Below are 26,804 nucleotides of genomic sequence, written 5' to 3'. Positions count from 1 at the left end.
GGATCAGCACACTGATCCCAGGATAATTTATGGTCAATGATAAGACCAAGGTATTTGTATTCCGTAACCATCTCTATCTCCTCTCCTCTTATCAGAGTCGGAGTGGGTGAGGGATAACCTGGCCCTAGCCAGATGAATGTCGTTCCGCTAGCTCCACTCATCCATCTGGAACCGATCCATTGAAATGTCGTTTCAGAAGGCTGGACCTAATCAAAAAATGCTTGCATATGATTGAATAAGCCACTTGTCCGTCATATTGACGTGCTACTTCAACCACTCTCATCGAAGCCAACCCGTGACGCTGATAACAGTCTCACAGTCGCTTCTACGCTATGTCACATCTATGAAACTCCCGCCCTGCGTCCTGATTGGCTAAACCATAAAGTTGGTTGGAGAAATCACTCTCAATGGAAGAGGTTCCAGATGGATGTGAGTGAAGCTAGGCGGAGCTAGCGGAACGACATTCATCTGGCTAGGGCCAGGTTAGGTGAGGGAGCCCCTTGTCTAAAATCAAAGACCAGCTCTTTGGTCTTGGACGTGTTCAAATGCAACTGGGAGGCTTCACACCAGTCAGCAAATTCCTGCAACACTGGACCATGTTCAGTTTCATCTTGCTCCAGTAAACTAATCACAGCAGTATCATCTGCAACACTGGACCATGTTCAGTTTCATCTCGCTCCAGTAAACTAATCACAGCAGTATCATCTGCAAATTTGATTATATGATGTCCAGGGTAACTACTGCGACAACAGTTAGTGTACAATATATATAGCAGTGGTGACAAGACACTACCTTGTGGTGTCCCAATTGAAGTGAAGCGGACCCCAGATAATGTGTTCCCCACCCTTACTCTTTGTGGCCGCCCACTCAAGAAGTCCAAGATCCATTTAATTGGTGTTGAGTTTAGCTGGAAGTTCTCTCTAAAAGTCTGTTTGCTAAAATGTGTGGGTGAATTGTATTGAATGCTGATGAAAAGTCTGCAAATAAAACGCGAGCATGTGTTTTACAACCCTCCAGGTGTGTATACAGATAATTTAAAAGCACTACAATGGTATCGTCCGTCCCCCTCCCAAATCTGTAGGCAAATTGTAGAGGGTCAAAGGCATGTCTACAGGAGTTAATGATGTGTGTTTTAATGATCCGCTCAAGTGATTTAACTAAAAGAGAGGTGAGGGCGATGGGCCTATAATCCTTGGATGAGGATGGATGGGAGACTTTGGGAAGGGGGGTCACAACTGCTTTTTTCCAAAGCAGCGGAACGACCTGGGTGTCCATTGAGCGTTGGAAGAGGGAACAGAAAATTCCACTTAACTGGACCTGCCCCATATTTCACTCTACGCTTGATTCAGATTTCTCTCAGCGCAGCTAGGCTACCAGAAGAGTTACAAAGACAGGTTGATCACATCACATAGATCAGTGATTTTCAACCACTGTTCCGTTGTGAGAGATCATCAGGTGTGCCATGGGAAATTGCCCAATTTCACTTAATTGGTCCAAAAACTTTAGTTGTTTCAAAAAGTAGGCAAGGATATGCCATTGTTGAGCATTTGTGCCTGCAATGTAGTGACTTGCTAAATAAATACTCTTTCATGTCCGTGGGTGACAGTAATAGCGCTATAATGACCTTGTTAATCAAGTGATGTGCACGAGAACTGGTGGTGAAAAATAGATATTGGAAAGCTAGATAATGCATTGGGCTCTAGAACATACATAAATAGCGATGCCATCATGGGGGCAACAATTAGTGGAGGCCAATGGAGAAACAGGTGTCTCTGATTGGAAATCAGGCAGGTGTCTCTGATTGTCAGCTAGTGTTGCCCAGAGCGTGTAGGTGCTTGCTTCCAGCAATATGACGGCCGCGTTCACGTAGCCTATGCCACTTAATAGCCTAGAACTCGACGGACAGTCCGGTATCTAGCTTTCTAATATGGGTGAAAAGACGTAGGGCCTAAAACAGCAAATCAATAGGCTAAACATAAATAAATAGGCCTCCTTGAAAAGAAAAAATGCAGACTCTGAACTGAACTGTAAACAAATTAGACTAAATTGTCATTATTTTTACTATATTAGGCAATATATTAGGCCACAGTGTGTAATTCTGTTGCATTTTTGGTTGGTGGTGTGCCGCAGGATTTTTTTAATATAAAAAATGTACCGTGGCTCAAAAAAGGTTGAAAAACACTGATATAGATAATGTGCTATGTTGATGAGGTTTTACCTGCGTGTAACGGCACTGCCCCCTCCAGGATATCGGCGGAGTCGCTGGCGAGTGCAATGTGAGAGTGGGGATGGGCATTGTGGAGAAGGTCCGTTGAACCGAAGGAGCGACGAAGACCTCTGTCGTGAGACTGCACATAATTGAGTCTGAAAGAGAGAGAAGACGTTTTGCAAGTATTAAGCTTAACAATGCTGTCTGCCTGATCTTTTCTGCAAATAGCATAGACTATGCGATGTTTGAAGTTAACATTCGTAATAATAGCAGTAGGTAATAATGCAGACACTAAATGACCCTCTTTAAATAACTGTGTGTGTGCTGTTAACATGTTTCGGTCTTATTAAATGGTATGGGCCAAGATAAAGTTAGAAACCAAATAGTTATGGCCTCAAAACAGGGTAAAGTTTCTGATGTTTGTTACCGATGAGATGAGTGTGGTTTCACTTCTGGAATGGGGATGTCTCGGCTTCCTCTCCACTCACTGTCATTTGCCTGCTTCAGTTCTGCGGACATGTAGATGGTTTTGCACCCGTTGCGCTCTGCCATCTCTGTCATTTTCTCCAGCACGGAGAGTGTGCACTGCAAGCAAGCGTGTTTGAAGTGTGTGTGGCCGCATAGGCTTTTGCTAAAACCACCACAGCCGCCAGACAATCAAACCCACCATGACAACAAAACGATTGTCCTGCGTCAAGCGCGTCTTCCATGACGCAATAATCTTGAAGAGAATTTGAACGCAGTTCAGAAAGTGCTTTTAAAAAAGTGTTGCTTAGTATAAGTTTAGGCTAATCGTGTTACTATAAATGTAACCTTAGATCCCATAATTTATGTTAAACATCTAAATTAGCCTATTAAATAAATAGATGTACGTAACGTGCCCTCCATTCAGCGTATCCACAGTTTGGGCCATTTAGTGAGGTTGGCCTGAAACACCATAACCGCTTGGGGGCATACACGTCACGTGTGCAATCATAGTGCGGGCAGAGGTATCGGCTACTTCTCTATCCTGGTTCTAACCTTGATATTATTTAGTATTTTACAGCAGGTGTAAGGTGCAAATAACTTGTACTACTGTTCACCGTATTTAAGCTAATGATCCAAAAACACTGCATTGCATGTAAAAAAGGCAAACGTGCTATAACGCATAGTTTGCATATCTCGGGCATAAAACCTAGCCTATGTATGCCTTTAATTAGAGGCGCATTTACAAGAAAAAAGTCTGTTTGCTTTCATGGAGGAGCACTGCAGATGCACAAGTCTACGTGCCGAGGCGGTATCCTGTTATGTTCAATGTGCATGCTTTAAACAAGAACCACAATATAGCCTCCTATGATACACTTACGTGAAGCACGTGCCGGGTTGACAACTGCAAACATATAGGCACACTCACATGAGAGTTTCCGCAAGTAATTGCAATACAATTTTAATTACATAGGCTATATAGACCAAACTCAACTGATTACAAAAACATCAAAAACGTAGCCCTTATGCCTTCGGAAATCATGCTTGAGCAAACAAATACAAATGAGACATCAAACCTCTGAGGCTTTCCCCTTTTCTTTTTGGTGCATTGTCAGAGACAGGAAGTGTTTTTTCACGAACGATTAAAAGAGCTCCCACAGAACAGTGGCGAGAATGAACGAGTAACGCGAGGACAGAGAGAGAGACTACTAATACACTACTAAATTACTTTATCCATCACGATGGACCTGTTTGAGGAAGCTTTAGAGTATCTACAAATTGAGAATGTTGCCGGTGCGTAATTCAGTATATTTTAAAATTCTAAGACGTGGGCGCGCACATACACATGCAAAGAAACACACACGCACACATATTCACTGAACTTTAACTTTAACTTGAACTTGAAAATAACAAAACATACATCAATGATGAGTGCATATTCATGGAATTGTTTGTTCATTCAACAGTGCAACCATCATCACCGTCGGACCTCTTGGAAGAAGTGTTTACGGATGACAATTTTCTTCAGAGCCCCCTGCGGACAGATAGCTTCTCACTTCCAAATGTAGGGATGAGTACCTTTACTTTGATTATCTTTGATACACACACACACACACACACACATATGATGGAGTAATTGATTTTAACCATGAAGAGCTTGATTGGTTCTCGGTTAAGAACTTGAATGGTGTGTGGTTTACCGGACTCATTATCTTTGAAAAGCAAATGGCGAATTGGCTGGTTAAGTCATTGGTAAATTACTTGATGACTTTAATGGATGAATTTGTGATTTGCCTTGCGTTTTCAGGCCAGAAATGCCTCAGAAGATATGCTGGAGAAAAGACTTGTGGTCCTAAGAGGTATACTGAATAGTGAACAGCTTTACCTGAATGAACTGGAGACACTGTTGATGGTGAGACTCTCTCTCTCTTGCTCTCTCTCACTCTCTCTCTCTCACACACACACACACACATGCAATCATGATTAAATCAATTATGGACACACATAATGACACACATATACACTCTCACTTTACTTCTCAATATGAACAGCTGAATGCAACATCGATATGCCTCTAGCACCAAGATTCAACATTCAAGATATTTATTTGTTGCATACATTTATACAAAGTACAATATGCAGTGAAATGATTGGTCCTCTGACTGTGAAATATTAATATTAATGTAGCAAAAATTTTAATAAAAGGACAGTCTATCAAGAGCCAGAAGAAAGGCGTCCGAACGCAGCAACGCCATGGCAACGGACTTCACAACCCAATCATCACTGTGCTTCCTTTATATATTATTCGCTTGTTTGACATGCCTGCTCACATTCTTACCTCAGATTGTAGCAATGGGTTAGACTGCTTGTGTTGCACATTTTTGGTGAAATCTCATATTGTGAGTGCTATACAAACAAGTGCCTTGATCTTCCTCATTTCTGGTATATGCAACTTGTTGGCCATGGTGTTTTCTGTTCCGTTGACTATAATTACCACTAATAGTTTCCAGTGTCATTTACAGTTTTGTGTGACAAAAAAAAAAAACCTGTAAAAAGAAGGGGTTGCGGGCAAACCATAGTTAATCTAACGAATCTGATCTGCATGAATTGTCATTGTTGACACAAGAAAAATGAAGTAAAGAATTTGGAGAGTGCAATGCATATGCTTATGGCACTGGACTTGAAAATAACTTATTATTTATAACATTATAAAATTGTAACACATGGCTGGATAGATAGACAGAGATTGAGAGGCCTTGGTGAATGAGAGTGAGTGAAAGAGTATGTGTGTCTAATAAAGCAGCTGAAGCGTAGATGAGTGACACACTCGTCACAGGAAAGGGAGCACTAAAGTGAGAATGACAACTGTATATTTGTTTCAATTTTTTCTGCAGTTGACAAAGACAAAGAGTTTAACAAAAAAAAAAAAAAAGAACTTGCAGCTAGTTCCTGATGGCAACCTGCCCATGGGCCAACTTCTGTATTTACCATGATCTCTTCCCTTTCTGCTCTGGGCTGTTCTAATGACAACCAGGCCACGCTCAGAGTGTCCAATCCCATGGACAGCAGGCATTCACGCCCAATCATTCTCAGTCAGTGACAAGACGTGCAGATGAGCATGCAGTTTCCATACATATCTCTAATTATTACTCAACAACTCCCAAAGGAAATGCATAAATCAATAAGCTTGGGGATGAGCAGAATGTAATGCTGAATTCTGACCACATTAGATGCTGTGGTGTGATATCACTAGAGAGAGAGAGAGAGAGTCAAGTAAATTCTACCTTGGACCAAAGAGCACCCAAATCAAACTCAAAAGGAATTGAGCACGCCATTCATCTTGAATCTGAACACTCCTTCTTAGGAACCTAGTTTTGATTGCAGCCACATCCTTTGTTAATTCAAGGATTAATATCTTAAGTCAAATGACACCTACTGTATGTACCTCATTGTTGCTTTCTACCTTCATATGGAGAAGTTCAGGGGGGAAATTATTTGTAAGAGACGGTTGGGTTGCCATTAATGGTTTATCAGTGTGTTTCAATTGGTCTTCTAAACAGGTTTAAAAGCCCTTCCCTTTTCTTCTATTCTTCCGCTTAGCCCATGAAGGCCCTCAAAGCCACAGCAGGGACCTCCCAGCCAGTCCTGTCCTGCCAGGACATCCAGACGGTGTTCTTCCAGGTGCCAGAGCTGCTGGTCCTCCACAAGGACTTCTACCAGGGCCTCAAGGCCCGGCTGGAAGGGGCCGTGGAGCAGGACGAGGACCTGGGGAGCGAGCTGCACCAGGGGGCCTACCAGTTGTTTGTGGGAGACCTCTTCCAGAAGTTGGTAAGTTTATGTTGACCTCGCAATAATATCTCGCCATCAAAATCAGAAACCACCAGTGATGGTTTTCTGACAAGCCTTATAGAGAGCTTTTCGTTTGTGTATGCTTAATAATACTGTTGTAAGCGACAAGGATACTTTAACACAAGTGAGTCAGTTGTTATTAACCATATTTCAGTGAAAACTTTTGAATTTTAACTTTTGTATTTAAATCTTTCATGCAGGTTAGCCAGCTAGCGACCTACCGCGGCTTCATCGATAATTATGAGAGTGCTGTGGAGATAGTGCGGTGCTGTACGCAGACTGACCAGAGGTTTAGAACACTTGCTGAGGTACAGTCCGCTTTTGGTACTACACCTGTATGTCTGTCATTCCCTTAATGTCATTATCTGCTTCGTCTGCCTCCCATTCTCCCAGAAGCTAATATCTGAGGGTATCCTCCTGTTCCCTCTTTTAGAGCATGAAATCAGGGAAAGGATCGGACAACTCTCAGACAGAATACACGTTTGAAGGTACACAATGAACTTGTTGAAATAGTTATTGCATTGTGCCGAAATCTCTTTCACAATCCATTTTGTCAGAGATATTATTGATGTGTCGCTTCTTAACTTTCTCTTGGGTATTTTGAAATTTGTTACAAAACCCAATAAAGCTTGTTCATAATGGCCGTTAGGAACAGGTCAATAACAAATTGCACTGTGCCTCTATCTATCTCTGTCTCTCTCTCTCTCTCTCTCTCTCTCTCTCTCTCTCTCTCTCTCTCTCTCTCTCTCTCTCTCTCTCTCTCTCTCTCTCTCTCTCTCTCTCTCTCAGCACTCCTGTATAAACCTCTGGACCGTGTGACCAAGACCACTCTTGTATTACACGTGAGGGCACCCTGCACACTTGTTTATGCCAGTTTCATTATTATCACTGCTATGGCCCTTGAGTCTACTGATCTGTGCCCTGTCGTCTCTCTGAATCGGCTCCTCTCTATTCCGCTCCTTTCTCCTCCTCTCCTTCTCTCACCTCCTCTCTCCTCCTCTCCTCTCCTTTTTCCTCCTCATCCTCTCTCAACCCGCTCTTCAGGACCTGCTGAGTCACACTCCTCCTGATCACCATGACAACGCCCTCCTCCAAGAGGCTCTTCGGATCTCCAGTAGCTTCCTGTCGGGGCTCAATGAGACGTCTCAGTGCAAGAAAGCCGTCACTCTGTCCAAGGGCATGGTGAGAGAGAGGACATGCTGTGAGTCTTAGGATCTCACTGCAGCCTGTGTTTTGTTGAACATCACACTCAGTTAAGAAACATTCAGTTAAAAGTTGTATCAGCGATTTCAGGCCCAAAAATGGCCCAAACATAAATGATCATTCATCTCATCTTTCCTAACGATCCTCTAGCTGTCGACGAGATGCGCGTTTAGGAGAGTTTTAATTGCACGGGAGGGAGGGGAAGGAAGTGGCGAGCTAGCTCTCTGTTTTGTTTGAACATCAACAGAAGTGACGTATCCTCGCTATCGCTGATACAACCTTTAAGAACCCTATAATGTCTCAGCTAAGAAAGAAACAACATATCATGACAACAGTAATTTATCTTACATTACATATTTCTCTAGAACTGGATCCATTCTGAATGGAAATTAGGGCTTGTAGGCCTAAATAACAGTAGTAGGTGTTTATGCAGTAAGATATTACAGTTTTTCTTGATTGCTTTGACCTGCTTAAAGTAACTGGGATCCACTTGGTCTTCATAAACACCTTCTTTGCACAGCAGAAGTCATCTCTTGCTAATGTGTTCACACATTTTCATTAGATGGGTTCACACATTTCTCAATCCCAACCCAACCATTTCTTACACCTTTTTGCAAAACAGTTAACACAGATGTTATTTAAAGACCTCAAACTCTATTGGTTTCCCCGTACTAAACGAAAGGAAAACATATTTTCACAGGTGGTAGTGATCCTTGCATAAGTCTGAAATTCTGATATACATGTGTGAAACTCCTTTGCACAATTCTTCAATCAGCAGTCATTCATTGTCCATAAGAGATGCCATGTCTGTTTTGTGTTGGTATTCGCAAGTACAGGTCTAAGGCACATTTACAGAAAGTACTGTATTGCCTATTTGGTTAAGAAAACGGTACAAAAGGTCTTTACTGTACGTCTATTTCGATGAAAAATGACAAGTTGTAGTTCAATGAAATTTGTCTTGTCTTACTGTAGGTGCTTACTGTAGGTCTTACATGTCAATGACAGTTACATCTTGGGAGGAATGAATACAAGCAAGGGAGGAATGAAGACATAGCAAAAATGCTCATGTTGAAAACTAGATTTTGCATTTTGTTGTCCAGTTTGTAATGATTGATTGAAATCACACAGTGATTTGATGACTGGATGTGTTGTTTGAAGACAAAATTTGCTTTTGTTGCATGTTTTAAGTGTTAAGTGCCTTTTGCAAGCAAAATGTGTCATTTTTGCCAGAGTGCTTTTGTTCAGACATGGGTGTTAACTGGGTTACACTTTACTTGACAGTATCGACATAAAAGTGACATGACACTGTCATGAACGTGTCATAAACAAGTCATAAACGTTTATGACATAACGCTTCTTTTATTAAGTGACATTCGGTTTTTGTTATAACAAGTTAGGGTTAGGATTAGGGTTAGAGGTTAGGATTAGGGTTCATGTGTCATGACAGTGTCATGTGTTCATTACAGTGTCATGCCACTCTTATGTCGATACTGTCAAGTAAAGTGTTACGTTAACTGTTTTGAAAACGTGAATGTCAGAGTTGACACAAGCATCAAAGCGATCGAGAAAAACTGTAATTGAATAAAACACAGACCAATGGTGTATGTGTGTGTTTGTGCGTGTGTGTGTGTGCATGCTTGCACGCGTGTGTGTGCATGTATTGCAGAGGCGGCAGCTGATGCACGATGGATTCGTGGTGTGTGCGTCTGAGCATGGGCCCAGCCTGCGTCATCTCTTTCTCTACACAGACCTGCTGTTATGCGTCAAACTCAGAGGCTATACATTAGGGTAGGTGACGTCTCTGTAGTTTAACACAGCCCAGGGCTGTGCAATTAATCGATCAATTGTGATTATGACTTCCAACGATTATGAAAACAGCATAATCGAAATGTAATGATTATTTTTGCTACATTTAGTTTCATAACAATGCTCTCCTTTTGTCTTGGGTTGTCACATGCATTTCCTTTTTACATGCATTTTTTCCTGTTGGATTATATTTACAATTAAATTTAAAAAAATTTAAGTTTTGAAAATGGATGATAGTTCCAAAATCACTGAGTAATTGTGTTTAATAATCGTGATTTCAATATTGAACAAAATAATTGTGATAATGATTTTTGCCATAATCGCACATTGCACTATTGATCTGGTTTCATTTGCATGAGTGTGTGTGTCTCTGCTTCCGGAACTGACCTATACATACATGTGGTCTTTGTATGGTCTAGTTGTGTTTATGTGTCTGTGTGTGTTTCTTTGTTTGAGTGTTTTGCATGTCACAGGAACACAGAATGATGAACCGTGTTTTTATCATTCCTGCATAAGCATTTAGGTGCGGGTCGAAGGAAGTTAGAGTGTTGTGCAAAAACATGGGAGAAGTTACTAGCAGTTGTTTAGGTATTCTGGCATTATGTATGAAAACAGTGCACGTCATTTCCGCAGCAGGTCTAATGTAAATTGCGGCTAAATGTGGCAATAAGAGAAAGTTTCAGAGACAACAGAATCAGGCTTCTGAGTTTTGCTTTTTTTGTTCTATGTCAAAAGCAACCTTGACTTTTTTTTGCCTTGGCTTGCTTTCACTTTCACAACATCCACTTCCCTACCTACTATGGGCTATCAAATCTGTCATTGCCTACTTGCAGAAATAGTTTGAGTATTTTTTTTAAAGAGGATTAGAACTCCTGCTCTGCATTATCTCTCTGCCTGTTGACGTCTTATCATTTATGTATTATTTCATGATAGCTAAACTTTTGATTCCTTTTAATGTAATGTTCTCATCGGTTGACTCCTTTCAACTGCATTTGTGATTGAATTATACCAATCAGTTGAGGGCACTGCAAATTACAGTGGAAGGACAGTGATGGACAATGATGGGCACTGTTTACCTGATGAAGTGGAAGCTTAGTAAAGTCTACACAATATGGCAAGGCACAGCGTGTGTTTTCAGAAACACTTGGCGTGTGTGTGTGTGTGTGCGCGCGTGTGCGCGTGTGTGTGTGTAGGACTGCATCAGCCTGTGTGTGTGCTGCATATGGGTGTGTGTGTGTGTGTAGGACTATATCGGCCTGTATGTGTTGTGTACTGCATAAAGATGTGTGTGTGTGTGTGTGTGTGTGTGTGTGTGTACGTGTGTGTAGGACTGTATCGGCCTGTATGTGTTGTGTACTGCATAAAGATGTGTGTGTGTGTGTGTGTGTGTGTGTGTGTACGTGTGTGTAGGACTGTATCGGCCTGTATGTGTTGTGTACTGTATATAGATGTGTGTGTGTGTGTGTGTGTGTGTGTGTGTGTAGGACTGTATCGGCCTGTATGTGTTGTGTACTGCATAAAGATGTGTGTGTGTGTGTGTGTGTGTGTACGTGTGTGTAAGACTGTATCGGCCTGTATGTGTTGTGTACTGCATATAGATGTGTGTGTGTGTGTGTGTGTAGGACTGTATCGGCCTGTATGTGTTGTGTATTGCATAAAAGTGTGTGTGTGTGTGTGTGTGTGTGTGTGTGTGTGTGTGTGTGTGTGTGTGTGTGTAGGTGTGTGTGTAGGACTGTATCGGCCTCTCTGTGTTGTGTACTGCATATAGATGTGTGTATGTGTGTGTAGGACTGTATCGGCCTGTATGTGTTGTGTACTGTATATAGGTGTGTGTGTGTGTGTGTGTGTGTGTGTGTGTGTAGGACCTGTATCGGCCTGTATGTGTTGTGTATTGCATAAAGGTGTGTGTGTGTGTGTGTGTAGGACTGTATCGGCCTGTATGTGTTGTGTACTGTATATAGGTGTGTGTGTGTGTGTGTGTGTGTGTGTGTGTGTGTAGGACCTGTATCGGCCTGTATGTGTTGTGTATTGCATAAAGGTGTGTGTGTGTGTGTGTGTGTAGGACTGTATCGGCCTCTCTGTGTTGTGTACTGCATATAGATATGTGTGTGTGTGTAGGACTGTATCGGCCTCTCTGTGTTGTGTACTGCATATAGATGTGTGTGTGTGTGTAGGACTGTATCGGCCTGGTATGTGTTGTGTACTGCATATAGATGTGTGTGTCTGTGTGTATTTCAGGAGGCAGACTCAGTACAGGTACAGCTGGCACATGCCCTTGTTTGGGCTGCGCGTGCACTGGGCAGGAGAAGGGGACCACCCGCCAGAGCTCAAGCAGCGCATCAGCTGCATGAAGGCCAAGATGTACCAGCTCAGAGAGGCTCTCACACAGCAAACGGTGAACCATCTGTGTGTGTGTGTTTGTGTGTGTGTGTGCCTGTGTGTGTGTCTGTACATGTGTGTATGTGCTTGTGTGTATGCCTGTGTCTGTGTGTGCCCGTGTATGTGGGTGTGGGTGTGTATGTGTGTGTGTGCGTCTTAGCACTCACTGTGTAATTGCACTGTTCTTTGGTCCTTGTTCCTCATGTCAGGAACAGGTGAGCAACTGAAGCCTTAATCCATGTGTCTCTCTATCTGTGTAAAAGGGTTATCAGAAAACTATGGAGTCAGATAGCTGCCTTTATTATGCGAGCACATAAAGAATGAAATCGAGCGCAGATTCAGGAATCGAGAGCGTAAATACAGAAACTGAGGGGTGAAACATAATCTCGTGGTGAATAAAACTGTTATCACGACTGTAACAATTATGATTGAGAGCACAGAAATGCCGTTAGCATCGGGACGCTCAGCGGCTCTGTCTTCTGCTCGCTCTCGCTTTTAAAACTTCTACGCTCTCGGTGTAATTTTTCCAACCTGAAACACGTCATGAATTAAGGCTTGATCGAGATGATTGACACCCATCAATCAGTATGGCGAGTTGAAGTGCACCAGATGCTTTTGCTTCACAAGAACAGATGCTACAGCTATTGATGTTAAGATGAATATATTATTAAATAAATGATCAATTACAGTCACATTAGCAATTTCAATTCACAGTTCAATCGACACACAGGGTGACCGTCTGATGAAGCCTTAATCCATGTGTCTATCTGTGTAAAAATGTTATCAGAAAAAGGTTTTGCATTCACGTTTCATGTGTGTCTATCTGTGTAAAACGGTTATCAGAAAAAGGGATTGCATTCACGTTTCATGGATCGTATTCAGAGGAAGCTCCAGGAGTGTGAGCTTTGGTTGCTCACACACTCACCAAGCCTGACCTTGGAGTTGCACAGCACCAGCGGCAAGGTGAGAGTGCATCTCAATACACACTCTCTCACACACAAAATACACACACACAGACTCTCTCTCTCTCTCACACACACACACACACACACACACACACATATATACAAACCCAAAACACCAAAACACCCAACCACACACACCCACACACAAACATACACACACACACACACACACACACACACACACACACACACACATATATATACACACACATATACACACCCAAAACACCCACCTATACACACACAAAAACACACACACACACACACAAAACACATGTGCGCACACATGCACACACACACACACACACACACACACACACGTGCACACACACACACACGTGCACACACACACACACACACACACACACATATATATATATATATACACACCCAAAACACCCACCCACACACACACAAAAACACACACACACAAAACACATGTGCGCACACATGCACACACACACACGTGTACACACACACACACACTCATTTAACTTATCTCCTCAGAGTCACATTCTTCACACTCACACACACAAAACACACACACACACACAAACACTACACTCATTTGACTTCTGTCCTCAGAGTCACACTCCACACACACACATACACACAAAACACGCACACACACACATATATATACACACACATATACACACCCAAAACACCCACCCACACACACACAAAAAAACACACACACACACACACACACGAACACTACACTCATTTAACTTCTCTCCTCAGAGTCACACTCTTCACACACACACACATACACACAAAACACGCACACACAGACATCTATATATACACACACATATACACACCCAAAACACCCACCCACACACACACGTGCACACACACACACGTGCGCACACACACACACACTCATTTAACTTATCAGTAACACTTTATAATAACTACACACAATTCATCATTTATTAAGCCTTTGTTACTTATTAGTTAATGGTTTGTTCATCATTAGTAATTTCTTGTTCATACATAATTTATCATTAGTAAAGCATTTGTTCACACAATTATAAATGGTTTGTTCATAGTAAATAAGCCTATCCAAAAAATATGTTTGTAAGTACATGATTTATACTTAATAAGTAATGAAACAACCACTTATAATGAAATCATGTTCTTATTATAAACCAGTTGCAAACTATTACAAAATGCTTTGTTCATCATTTGTAAAGCATTGTTCCTATGTTAATTCTCATAAATAAAGTATTTGTACACACAGTTATAAATGGATTGTTCATAGTAAATAAGCCTATATCTAAATTATGTTCATGAATTATTGTTAATACTTAATAAATTATGCAATATACACATGCACTAATGATTAGTTAGGGTGAGGATACATATTTTATAAACCACTTCCTAATACTATAATTCATGATTAACTCAGGGGTTACAAGTGGTTAGTTAATGATATTTTGTGAGCTTATCTAAAGTGAGGACTTTCTATGCCTTGAAACATTTTCAAATGAGTTGTAAAGATTACATTCACATTCACTGATTTAGCAGACAAGTGACGTACACATGTCAATTAAATTGAAGGCCATTGACATAACAGTGAAAGCCGGGAATCGAACCCCCAACTTTTCAGGCTACTGCATGCTAGTCCAGCTCCTTATCCACTACACTACCTTGGCCCAGATAGAAAACTCTACAACTATGCAAGAGTTTCTGTTTTCTTCTACTACACACTGTTATTAAACATCAGTAAACTATTATTAAATTCTGTATTCTTCATTTGTAAAGCATTATTCCTACATTAATTCTCATCTGTAAATCATGTTTACACACAGTTAAAAATGGTTTGTTCATAGTAAACACGCATATCTATATTATATTTTTGAATTGACGGTTGTAATACCACTGGACAGAGGTAGTGTAGTGGATAGGGAGCCGGGTTAACATGCAGTAACCCATAAAGTTGGGGGTTCAAACCCCGGCGTTCACCAATGTGGCCTTGCCCTTTAATTTCATTGACATGTGTAAGTCGCTTTGGGTGAAAGTCACAAACACACAGATACACACATGCACACATACCCACATGCAACACATACACGCACACACACACACAAACACAAACACTACACTCATTTAACTTCTATCCTCAGAGTCACACTCTTCACACACACACACACCTGCAAAACACAGGCGCATGCGCGCGCACACACACACACACACACACACACACACACACACACACACACACACACACACACACATATACACACTACACTCATCTTCTAACTACTTCTTCTTCTTTCCTCAGAGTCACACTCTGCTGATGTCGTCTCTTCATCAGCTGGAGGAGTGGAGGGAAGCCATTAACAAACTCATAGGAGAGAGTGAGGGCTCGTCTATACAGGAATCCACACTATTACACACATAGGATCTGCACATATGTTTAAGCCCTTGTGTTCGTCTACATTTTAGTGCATAATACTGCTGTGTCACAGCTTATACGTGTAATATATACATAAACATTCACATATTCATATTTGTGTGTGTGTGTGTGTGTGTGTGTGTCAGACACAGACACAGTTCCCCCAGATTTGCTCACTCTCACCAACTCCTGTGTCAAGCTCAGAATGACCCAACAGCCGCACCTAGAAAGCCTGCATTCTGGTGAGTTGCCCCCACACTCCACTGCACACACACCCACACACACACACACACACACACACACACAATCACACATACACACACACACACACAATCACACACACACACACACACACTATTTATGTTTTTCCTCACACTTATTTCTGCCCCGTCTGCTTTTTCACCCACTAACACTCACACATTTATTGGTACGATGACGACGAGTCTTCTTTAGTCTGTCTGGGAGGCGGGTTGACATTTAGCCCATGAACTATTTAGTCACCACCAGTTCGAACTCTGTGTGTGTGTGTGTGTGTGTGTGTGTGTGTGTGTGTGTGTGTGTGTGTGTGTGTGTGTGTGTGTGTGTGTGTGTGTGTGTGTGTGTGTGTGTGTGTGTGTGTGTGTGTGTGTGTGTGTGTGTGTGTGTGTGTGCGCGCGCGCGCATGTTGAGTGTGGTTAATGTCCTGTGTGTTATTTTCATACCCAGGTAATGCAGTCCGGTCTCTGTGTGGCACTCTCAGTGTGGTCATCCACTCATGCAGTTGTCTGCAGCAGCCAGCTTGTGAGTTTTTGTCTATTTTCGCACGCCACCGACTGTAAAGGTGCTTGCACACTGCCCAAACAAACAAACAAACATACAGTTCCACACTGCCCAGACCATAGACTGTATATATAGTCTATGGCCCAGACAAGTTTGCAACCACAAACACACAAACATATATCTTGAATTTCCCCTTGGGGATCAATAAAGTATCTATTTATCTATCTATCTATCTATCTATCTATCTATCTATCTATCTACATGGAAACTTATGCTAGAACAACCATGCCATACCATTGATGCGCACGGTCTGACAAGCACTGATATAGACTACAAGCACACACATGCCAAACAATGCACAGAATAATGTACACATCACACACATGCATCTGCAGAAATCCACAATTGCAGTCAGACACTCAAATACTCACAAAAGCAAATCTGTATATAGAAGCACACACACACACAAATACGTTTTAAACCGTTTTGTGTGTGTGTGTCTGTCTGTAGGTGTGTGGGTGTGTGTGGAGGTAGACGGCTTTGAGTTCTATAGCAACAGAGCTCAGACTCACTCCTCACTCAACAGCCTCAACCCCCAGTGGAACCAGGTGAGGGGCTGTGACCTGTTTGTGTGTGTCTGTGTTTGTGTGTGTGTGTTTGTGGCTGTGTGTGTCTGTGATTGTATCTGTGTTTGTGTGTGTGTGTATGTGGCTGTGTGTGTGTGTGTTTGTGTTTGTTTGTGTGTCTGTGTGTGTGTCTGTCTGTGTTTGTGGCTGTGTGTCTGTGTTTGTGGCTGTGTGTGTGTGTGTTTGTGGATGTGTGTGTGTGTGTGTGTGTGTGTGTGTGTCTGTCTGTGTTTGTGGATGTGTGTGTGTGTGTGTGTCTGTCTGTGTTTGTGGATGTGTGTGTGTGTGTGTGTCTGTGTTTGTGGATGTGTGTGTGTGTGTGTGTGTGTGGCAGAAAGGAGGACTGACAAAAGTGGTTTCATTGCCCAGGGTTTAAAACATCCTGAGATGTGAAGGGATTATCATGTCACACTTTAAAAACTAGAAAAAAGATTAATGTGTGTGATTAAGGTGTGTGTGTGTGTGTGTGTGTGTGTGTGTGTGTGTGTGTGTGCTTGCAGGAGATCTCCTTTCAGGTAGATGGAGCAAAGAATCTAAGGGTAGTGTGTGTGACCCCATCGGAAAATGGTAAAGAGGACAGGGTGACGGGTCGTGGCTCACTGAAGGTGTGGACAATGAACACACACACACTTGCACACACACACACACAACCTAATAACAAAGGTTGTGCAATTGCACCATTCTTATCTACTTCCTTTCTCTCTTTGTGTGTATGTGTGTGTGTGTGTGTGTTTGAGTGCGTGCACTCTCGCACAATGTCCATTTGTGTGTGACACAGCTTGACCCTGCCATCACCAAAAAGTGGAAGAAACTGAACCTGCCCATGGGCCAGCTGGAACTCAGCCTGTCAATCATGTACTTGCCCCACCCCCTGGACCCACCAAGCTCCACCCTCTCCCAGCAGCTGCCAGTGTTCTCCGTTCCGATTGAAGTGGTGGCTCAGTAAGTCAATCATCAAGTCACTGGCCAATCACATGGAAGAGACAACTTAATAAATTAATTCATTTGAGAGTAAATATCCAAGTTGAGGGGGATTTTCATGATGATGTTAAGTCAGTAGGAACACAAAACACAAGGGGCCCTAATTTAAATGTCAAAGTGCAAAGTCTTAAGTCTGAAAATTAATCAATTAGCGGATTTAACACCATGTGCAAGACTTCAAAGGAAAGATCCGGAGTTAAAACATGCTGGGAGTACAAACTTTCACTTGGGAGCAAAATGATGTTAATCGGAGGAGTTTTGAGCGAGACCGTTGTTTGTATTAGCAACAAAATGGTTCATAGCCTGTAGCAACGGGCATGTAGACATGTCAAAAACAAAACTATTGTACAAAACTATTTTTAAACCCCTGACCAGCCTCAAAATAGCACTTCGGTGGTAGTGTACATGTTGCAGACAGACAAACCGCAATGTGGTGAACTTTGAAAGTGCACAGAGGTTGTTTCTGAAGGCAGCGCATTGCCTTAGCTTACTTTGTGTTCCGGTAGCGTCAAATCAGTGGACGCCTTCGACTACAGACCCACTTCACACACAAGTCAGACAGACAAGCAGATAGATGCACTCAAAGACACACACACACACACGCGCGCACACACACACACACACATACACTCAAACACACACACTCAAACACACACACACATACTCAAACACACTCCAGACAGTTTCTCACTACTCGTTTGGTGAGTATCGGGGTGAGTCAGTCTTTGCTGTTTGGCCATGTTGGGCAGCTGGGCAGTGAATGGGAAGAGGAGCACACAGCAGAGAGTGGTTTCATCAGAGCGGAGCGTGAGGGTTACGTAGCAGGAGGAAACGGTTGACAAATGCAGAAGTGAGGCAACAGTGGGCAGTTGAGAGGAGGGGAAAGAGAATTCTCATTTTAAATTTAATCCAACACGTGTTCATCTGCCCATGTGAGTGTGGGGTTCTGTGAGTGCATGCGTGTGCAATTTGTATGGCGTATGTGTGAGTGTGTGCATGAGTGAATTAAAACTTTCTGTGTGGTGATTGTAATACTCTTGACAAAAAACATATTGGGCTACATTTTGGCAATCTAAAACACCTGGTCACTGGCGAATAGCTTACTGTAATTAAATTTAGTGCGTTGTCCAGTCCACATTGGGAGTGGTTTTGTAATCAAACGTTATCAAACGTTGCGGATGGCACAACAAGGCGTTCCTATGTTTCTTAATCAGTCATGTCATGGGTGTGTTTTGTTCATTTAAACCAATGAGAATGACATATGTCATTCCCTTTAACAGCAAGCAGCGCAACTTCAAACAGCGCATCTGTATTTTGATAGTCAGCGGGGCATTTGAAGGAATCTGCTTGCAAGACCGTGTGGAACAGGTATTCCACTAAACCATTCTTTACTAAAACCTAGCAGAGTATAGCCTACACGCATCTGCATTGTCTATTATTTGAACTCATTGGCAAAGTGAAACTAACTTGACCATGGTGTCAGTCAACGACAAACCAGTTATACACAGATAATTACTTTCACTATTGACTGACAATGGGTTACCATTGAAAACATAGCCTGGAAAAAGCAATGCTTACCCCAATAATGTTCGAATGACTGAATAAAAAACCTAAGGACATTTATCTTGCTGCTTGCTGGAGTTGCTGCTTACATCTCATGACAGTGCCTCTTCAGCTGTATTTCATATGTGCCTCTTGCCTGTCGCCTAATCGTCATTACCAATTTGCAAATGATGATTAACTACTTATTGGGAGATGTATTTCGGAATATCTTTATTATAATTATGTTTCCCATTGTAATTGTGTAATTTGTAATGTTTTGCATGGATGTGCGCTGGTGCACATTCCTGTGGATGAGAGAAGCAGGGTACATTGTGCATCCGTCCATATCACTGTTGATTGTGCTCTTAAAATAACATATAAACATCGCCAAAGATTTCTGACCAGGTTTCTCTTGGTCAGTGGCGTGATGATTTTTAGAGGGTGTAAGTAATTTTGGATTGTGCACCAGAACACACCTTCTGCCACACCCCTGGGCGCAAAGCTTAATAAAAGTAAAGCAGATGGTGAAAAAGCCGAGACTACAATAGGAATAAACTTTGCATCGGGTCGGGATAATAATCCGCTTAGTGCCAGGTTTTTTGCCCATAGGGCCCATTGAATTGAACAGTATTTATGGAGTTACACAATTTAAGAAATAGTCCTTTATGCTATGCTACCAAACATTTGAGACAGTTTATTTGCATGTATCATATATGTGTGTGTGTGTGTGTATGTGTGTGCAGGCAGGAGGGTGTGCTGGTGCCCCAGGTGGTGCGCTCCTGTGCGGAGGAGGTGGAGAGGAGGGGCCTGCGGGAGGAGGGCATCTACAGAACCTCCGGCTCCGCCAAGGACATCCAGCTCCTCAAACACACATTTGACACAAGTAAGGGGCTGTGTGTGAGTCTGTGTCTGTGTTTGTGTGTGTTTATGTGTGTATATGACTGTATCGGCCTGTATATGTACTGCATGGATGTGTGTGTGTGTGTTTGTGTGCGTACTGTATATGTATGTGTGTTAGTGTAGTCACAATACCAAAATTATGACTTTGATACAATACCTGCCATAAATATCTCGATACTGAAACTATATCACGGTGAAATCCTAAAATATCTGGAAAAGAAAGGATGCAGACCTCCTCCAAGTGTATTAAGTAATTTGTGTTGAATTTGGTGCAATTTTGTAGTGTGCCGGTAAATTCTGGGTTCCAAACTTGAAAAACGTCCTACATGTTTATAATTTTTATAGTCAGTAAAATAGTAGTTGGGTGGGTCGTCATCGTCTTGCTGTCCCCCCTCCGTTCTGTGATTGGTTCCTTTGTTTTGGTGAAAATCGGGTCCATGGAATCCAGGCTGCCTAGCAGTGCGAATAAAATCGTGTGCAACGCAGCATGGGAAAACCCAGGCTATTTAAATAGCCAAATTAGGCTAGATCCAGATCAGTGTTCAAATTACTACATACAAATGTTTATGGGATTTCTAGCCTAGTTGGAGAGGGAAAAAAAGTGAAGATATCCACACACTGTCTTCTTTGCTCCTAGTGTGATTTAATAAGTTCAACTTTTCAACCACTCAGGTCTTCGTCAGATACACCATTACCTGTTGCAATATATCTGTGCGTGCATTCGTACATTACGTCTATTTCTTTGATAGTTAACATTTACTACCACATAAGCTGCTATTATTATTAGGACTCAACACACTTTGGTGGCTGTGGGCTTTAATGAGCGCATTTCGGATCACCTATCCTACATCTAGGCAATAATTATTGAACAAATTGCAGTCTACATGCCATGATAAACATTACCAGTACTGACCGAATATTAAATAGATCGTTTGCAATTTATGGTTTAAGTTATACAAGTGTGAACAATGTGCTTTCATCACGTTAGCACACTATGCTTACAGTCATTATGTCTCGTCAAAATTCACTGATGAAGGAAGGTTGGCTTTATCCCAGAATAAACCACATTTGTTTCTCTTAGGCTATAGGCCTAGTCTAACTGAGGACAGTGCCAGATCAGACTTAACTTGTCGCCCTAAGCAAAATCCTGCTAAGGGGCCCTTGGCCTCGTACCTGAACTCTGAGGGCCAAAATGTAACCATCTTTTTTACAGTCGCATCTGACACCTCAGTGCTCCCAAAAGAATCATCCCACCCCATTTTGGATGTTTACAGAAGTCACCAATAGTGTTTTGGCCCATAAAGGGCTAGGAGAAAGAAAAATAATCGTGTGTGAATCACCTTCAAGCTATAAATGCCCTAGGGTCTGGGCTGCTTGCTTTTGATGCTTGCTGTACATATATCCTTCAGTTTTTTCGAAGTTCAGTGCCGTTATACTACAGTAGGCTACAGTGCAGTAGCCTACAGTAGTATTTTCATGTCCAAAATACTGCATTTCTGCAGTGAAGTACAGTACTATGCAGTACAATGCAGTTTTTTGTGTCCACAATACTGCATTTCCTGCAAAAGAACTGCAAATATTTCCTCCAAAAAACTACCATATTTCCTCAGAAAACTACAGTTTGACACTTGAAGTAATGCAGTTTTTTTTTTGTAAGGGTCTGGTTGTGCTAGTAGCCTACTGGCTGAGGCTGACTGTTCTTTACCTGTGTCTGTAGTAGGCTACTTGCCAAAGACATAAGCTACTGGACTGGCTCCACTGATTCCCTTCAATATTTGAGTAATCTATTTTAAAACCATTTACTTGTTTTAGAAATGTATGAGAAGACTGAAATCACCGATTAGTTTAAACGAGTCCTCGCATGTTTCTGCTGGGAAAAAAAAACTACTAGTTTCATCTCAAGCTGCACGTTATTATGAACGCATTTAAAGATGCGGTTATTTTTTTCAAAAATGTAGCCAGTCGCCGGCATTCAATAAACAGAATATGCGGTTATATTTCACAACTGAGAAAGGCTGGAAAGCAAGCTGCAGACAGATCAGGAGATTCACTGCCTTGTTAGGTAGGCTAGGCCAGCAACTCATGCTGGAGAGATGCAAATAAACAGATCAATTTAATGTAAATTATTAGAAAAATAATTATAATTATCTAAAAAGAAGATTATTTGTTGACATCAAACAGGAAGTTTACTCGACTGCTGTTCCCGCTGTTCATTCTCATGAAATTTCTTCCGTTTCTCATGCCCTGAAGGGTAATTTGGTTTCTTGATCATCTTCTTAATGTATGAGACACTGTCGCTATAACTGTATACCTGTCGCTAGCTTGACTTAAGAGGAGACAGGAGAGGGGGCCTTTATTAACTTGTGGGGCCCTACGCAATTTACGTAGTGTGCGTATAGGTAGAACCGGCCCTGACTGAGGAGATGAACTTGGCACTGATCATGAAGTGGAGTTTTCCATAGCCTATTTGTTAACCTGACGTTCTTTGAACTCTTTAAAGATGTTGGGATATGTCTGTGAGGTGCTTAGCCAAGTTCTATGTGTAGTCTACTTCCCTTTGAATGGCTTTGAAACATGTTTTACAGACGGGCTTCGTCTACCTTTTGGCTTGTCTTCACTATCTGCGAAATAGTTTAAGATTTCAGTTTGACCTTTTGTTTCATCCACAAGCTGAGGACTGTCATTTTTTTGCGTGTATCAGTATCAGTACACCGTGCAACACTGTGTGCGTGTGCTTTATCATGGATAACATCACGCACATCCTCGTGAGGAGCATTTTGGAAAGTTATCACCACTTGCATTAATGTAGTGATGGGTTTAGGTGTGATGAAATTCCTGTCTGGCAATTCACAGTTTGTTATCAACTACAGATAGAGACTCCTTCCTTTTGACATGCACTGTTTTGACCACAACAAGCTGTTGCTCCTCTAATCTGCATTAATTCTGTACTGTAACTGTGTTATGCATTCAAATATATGTAGTTTATTGAAGCTCGTCATGCATGTTATTAGTTGAACTAATTTGTTATCTCTCAACAACATCTTGTCATCTTCTCAATCTTTATCACTCCTCTCCGTCTCTCACTCCCTCTGTAGACCTGCGTGAGGCTCTGAAATGTGTGAGGTCAGCTGAGGTCAATGTGGTGTCCGGGACGCTGAAGCTTTACTTCAGAGATCTGCCTGAACCACTGTTCCCTGTTGACCATTACCATAGTCTAAAGAAAGCTCTAGGTACAGCAAACAGGCTCTCTCTCTCTTTGTTACACTCACACACACATGCGCGCACACACGCGCACACACACACACACAGACAGATACGCACGCACGCACACACACAGACACACAGAAACACAGACACACAGACACAGTGCATACCACCAGACACCCATTTCCCCTAATACTTCGTGTAATACATCAGTTGACATCAACTTCTTAGTATCCATGTAAGTTTTCAAGAGGAAGCTTATGTGCCATGTTTGTGTGTGTGCGTTCAAGCCGCTCAACTCTTGGCTTTTGTGTATAATATCCTCTGCCAGATCTTCCTGACTTGAGCTCCAAGCAAAGCACTCTGCAGAACATCCTGGAGTCGTGCCCGGATGCCAACCGTAACACCCTCCTCTACCTCTTCCACCACCTTAGGAGGTCTGTCTGTCTCTGTTTCGTTTCTCTGCCTCTTTCTGCTTCCCTGTCTTTCTCTTCTCTTTCTTTCTCTTTCTCTTCCTCTTCTCACTGCTGCCTGTAATATGTATTTATACTGTCACTTCCTGTCACTCAGTTACTTCTCTCTATGCCTCTCAATGTGGTATTTCTTTGTTTGGGTCTAGACATTTACATTTATTAATTTTATCCAAAGCGACTTATAGCAATAGAATAACATTTAAGCCAACAGTGCAGAGGAGACCTTAGCTAGGCATTACCGCTGCATCTGTCAATACAGACAATACAGTTTTCACCATTCAATTTTCATTTGAATTTTTATTATTTTATTTCGTTAGGGACCATGTACAATTTTTAACATAAATGTTGCCATTTGATGCATTGCATCAGAGTTAGCCTTAGGCTAATTTACATCTGCAGTCCCTAGGCAAGGGAATCTGAAAGATCTTTGTTAGGTTACGATGCGGAATTTGCAAATGTGATGTGTGGATTGACAACGTATTTGAAACAACGTTTTACAATGAAAACGGAATAGTGTGGATGTGGCCTGTGTGTCGGTATTCGGTATTTTTCCATTTCCATCCTTCTAGCTCTCTCCCTCCAAACCAGTCATTGATCTTATCCCATCATATGAACATTCTTTCAAATAAGATTTGTATTGGAAATCAAATAGATGTGAGTACACTTTTTCGAAATGTCCCATTGCCAACCAACTAAGTTGCTAACAGGCAAACCCCCCCCCCCAGTATATGAAAAAGAAATCTCTGTTTGTAATCAAACATTTTCCCCACTCTCTTTCCCTTCCTCTTTGGCGGTTTGTCTCTCCCACAGGGTGGCTGAACGGGTGGATGTGAATAAGATGTCCATAATGAATTTGGCCACGGTGTTTGGGCCAAGTCTCTTGCGCCCCCCTGTGTCACGAGTGGACATCTCAGAGGAGGTGGTGGTGCAGGTCAGTCAGATGTCTGTCTGTGCACTGTGTGTGTCTCACACGTCACTTGCACATGTCCTTCAGTCCTTCGTTAGACCACTCCTAAACCTGAGATACATTCAAATTCCTTGAACAGAAGCGAACATGTTTTCTCTGATCAGATAAGTTTGGACGATTTTTTGTAAACATTTCAGCTCAACGATAGACATTTATCAGTAATCAGCTCAACTTTAAAGAATAAAATAAATAGTATAATTAAAAAAGGTATATTATTGAGTATTATGTTTGCAGAGGTTCTCAAAAGTTCACATATGTTTGCAAATTTGAACACACTTCTGATTTGGATGGCAGAGAAACGTTGGTTGCCTGAATTGACTAAATCTGCTTTAAGTAAACCATTAATAACACTTCTCTGCAGTAACGTTCCAGTAATCACATGCACATTATAGTGCATTAAGTAAATCATGACCTTGATGTTGTTTGCAATATCCGATGCAAGTATAGATGCAACTTGGTTTTTGAAAAGTGCTATATAAGTAAAGATTATTATTATTATTATTATTATTATTATTATTATTATTATTATTATTATTATTATAATGAGATAATTGGATGTATTTATACAACTGTATTTCTATATTCAGTTTTAATGTATTGCAAATGAGTGTGTTGTGATAATCTGTACTGACATACATACACTCTGATAAAGATATGTTTCTGTCATAGGTGCAAGTGGTGTTTTTTTACCTGCAGTGTAATGACCTGCCCACTCCTCTTACCTCTCTACCAGTGGATACAGAGAATGAAGAGGAAACCATTATGTGAACTACATTTCCCAGAATTCTTTGAGGTTGAATGTTTAACGTTATGGCATGTACAGTACCTGTATTTATTGATAACCGCCCAATAATGCACCAAAATTGGTCAAGACTACATTCATGTATATCTGTAAACCTAGAATGTCTATTGTAAATTAGTTATTAAACATGTTTATAAATTAAACAGTTTCATATTGTGTGTTAATTATTCATTATAATTCAACTGAGATTTCAGATGATTATAGAGTCTCTGTGTAGAATACACAACATAATAACATTACTTACATTTGCAGATTATTGGCTATTTGAAAACAGGTCATAGACAAAGTGTGTAAGGGTCATTTGATGGCGTTTGTGGAGGTCAAAGGTTAAGATTCAGGTCATGTGAACCTCTTAGAGTGAGACTGACAGGGGCAGGGGTGAGAGGAGAGATGACTGTACTATTCTCTAATATTTCGTAAACACATGTCTAATTGTTTTTGTGTGTGTGTGGTAAAGAGGGTTTTGTTGTCAGCAGAGGAGGGTGGATCTTGCCCCCTTAAAATCGATCGGTTCTGGGTCAAACCCAACAAGACGGGAGTTCACCGTGACATGCCGCCCCCCCCAAACCTCCACCGCCGACATCAAAGCTTCAGGCAGGTCCAGTCCAGTCCCTGGGCCACAGCTGGGTGTAGCCGTATAGCCGTAGCCTTCCTCCCCTGTCTGCTCTGCTAGCCACCTGGGCCACGCCACATCAGGCCTGGGCTCTTTCTCCAGTTACCCAGCGCCGACTCCTCTTTGATCCCTTATCCGAGACCCCGTTCCTCCCCGCACCACCGCTCCCACTGAAATCACCGGGCTCAGACAATCCAGATGAGGGATGGATGGAGAGAAAGGGAGGAATGAATGAATGAAAGAAAGAAAGAAAAGAGAGGGGTGGGGGGGGGCAGGGGGTTATGGTCCGGCGGTGTCAGGTGTGTGCTGTAACAACATCCAGACTTTACCGAAGGCCACAAAGAAAGGGATGTCGGCGACCCGAATCAGGGGCCTCCCCTGCGACTCAACTCTGGGGGAGGGAGTGTCGTAAATCACCTGTCCTACACTCCACGCCGGGCTGGCAAAATGAAGGTTCCTGTTGCAGACTACAAATGTAAAAACAGTTAAGGGAGCGAAAGGAGGAGGGAGAGGAAACAAGGGCTGAGGGACCCTACAAGTCCCCGCAAGAGAGAGAGAGAGAGGGAGTAAGAGGGATGTAAAGAAAGGAGAGAAAGAGAGAGGGAGTAAGAGAGAATGGAAAAAGCACACATCAGTGATAGCCATGACCAAAGACTT

At 42.0% G+C, this 26,804-nt stretch overlaps 2 protein-coding genes across 4 annotated transcripts in view; one reads left to right on the top strand and one right to left on the bottom strand.

Annotated features, from left to right (window-relative positions):
• Positions 1 to 2,900, bottom strand: part of LOC143127461 (uncharacterized) — a 37,802-nt gene extending 34,902 nt beyond the window's left edge. For both annotated transcript variants that reach the window (XM_076288985.1, XM_076288986.1), the window contains exons 1-2: positions 2,637 to 2,900; positions 2,219 to 2,364 (exon numbers count right to left, since the gene is read on the bottom strand). In XM_076288985.1, the coding sequence (XP_076145100.1) occupies positions 2,219 to 2,364; positions 2,637 to 2,770 (280 nt within the window). In that variant the 5' untranslated portion in view covers positions 2,771 to 2,900. The remainder of the gene's footprint in view (positions 1 to 2,218; positions 2,365 to 2,636) is intronic.
• LOC143127460 (breakpoint cluster region protein) lies at positions 2,284 to 25,677 on the top strand. 2 transcript variants are annotated; one of them, XM_076288984.1, is made up of 22 exons: positions 2,284 to 2,391; positions 4,141 to 4,238; positions 4,482 to 4,586; positions 6,275 to 6,502; positions 6,724 to 6,831; positions 6,957 to 7,011; positions 7,313 to 7,365; positions 7,568 to 7,705; positions 9,393 to 9,514; positions 11,771 to 11,927; positions 12,755 to 12,874; positions 15,167 to 15,242; positions 15,427 to 15,522; positions 15,986 to 16,060; positions 16,550 to 16,647; positions 17,166 to 17,270; positions 17,444 to 17,607; positions 19,932 to 20,071; positions 23,184 to 23,318; positions 23,624 to 23,729; positions 24,576 to 24,696; positions 25,402 to 25,677. In XM_076288984.1, coding segments are annotated over exons 1-22 (2,400 nt in total). In that variant the 5' UTR covers positions 2,284 to 2,390; the 3' UTR covers positions 25,501 to 25,677. The 2 variants fall into 2 exon arrangements, with proteins under 2 accessions (XP_076145099.1, XP_076145098.1); XM_076288983.1 differs by lacking the exon at positions 2,284 to 2,391 and adding an exon at positions 3,813 to 3,967.
• The last annotated feature ends 1,127 nt before the right edge of the window (positions 25,678 to 26,804 follow it).

Source organism: Alosa pseudoharengus, unplaced genomic scaffold, assembly GCF_046254945.1.
Source record: "Alosa pseudoharengus isolate Yale_2024_CS ecotype anadromous, Long Island Sound unplaced genomic scaffold, YU_APseudo_1.1 YU_APseudo_1.1_scf_17, whole genome shotgun sequence".
NCBI lineage: Eukaryota > Metazoa > Chordata > Actinopteri > Clupeiformes > Clupeidae > Alosa > Alosa pseudoharengus.
This window is presented reverse-complemented; position numbering and strand designations above follow the sequence as displayed.

Coding starts and splice junctions, on each gene's coding strand:
- LOC143127460 (XM_076288983.1), top strand. CDS start 3,916: ATGGACCTGTTTGAGGAAGCTTTAGAGTATCTACAAATTGAGAATGTT. Junction 4,239..4,481: donor ATAGCTTCTCACTTCCAAAT/GTAGGGATGAGT, acceptor TTGCGTTTTCAG/GCCAGAAATGCCTCAGAAGA. Junction 4,587..6,274: donor AACTGGAGACACTGTTGATG/GTGAGACTCTCT, acceptor TCTTCCGCTTAG/CCCATGAAGGCCCTCAAAGC.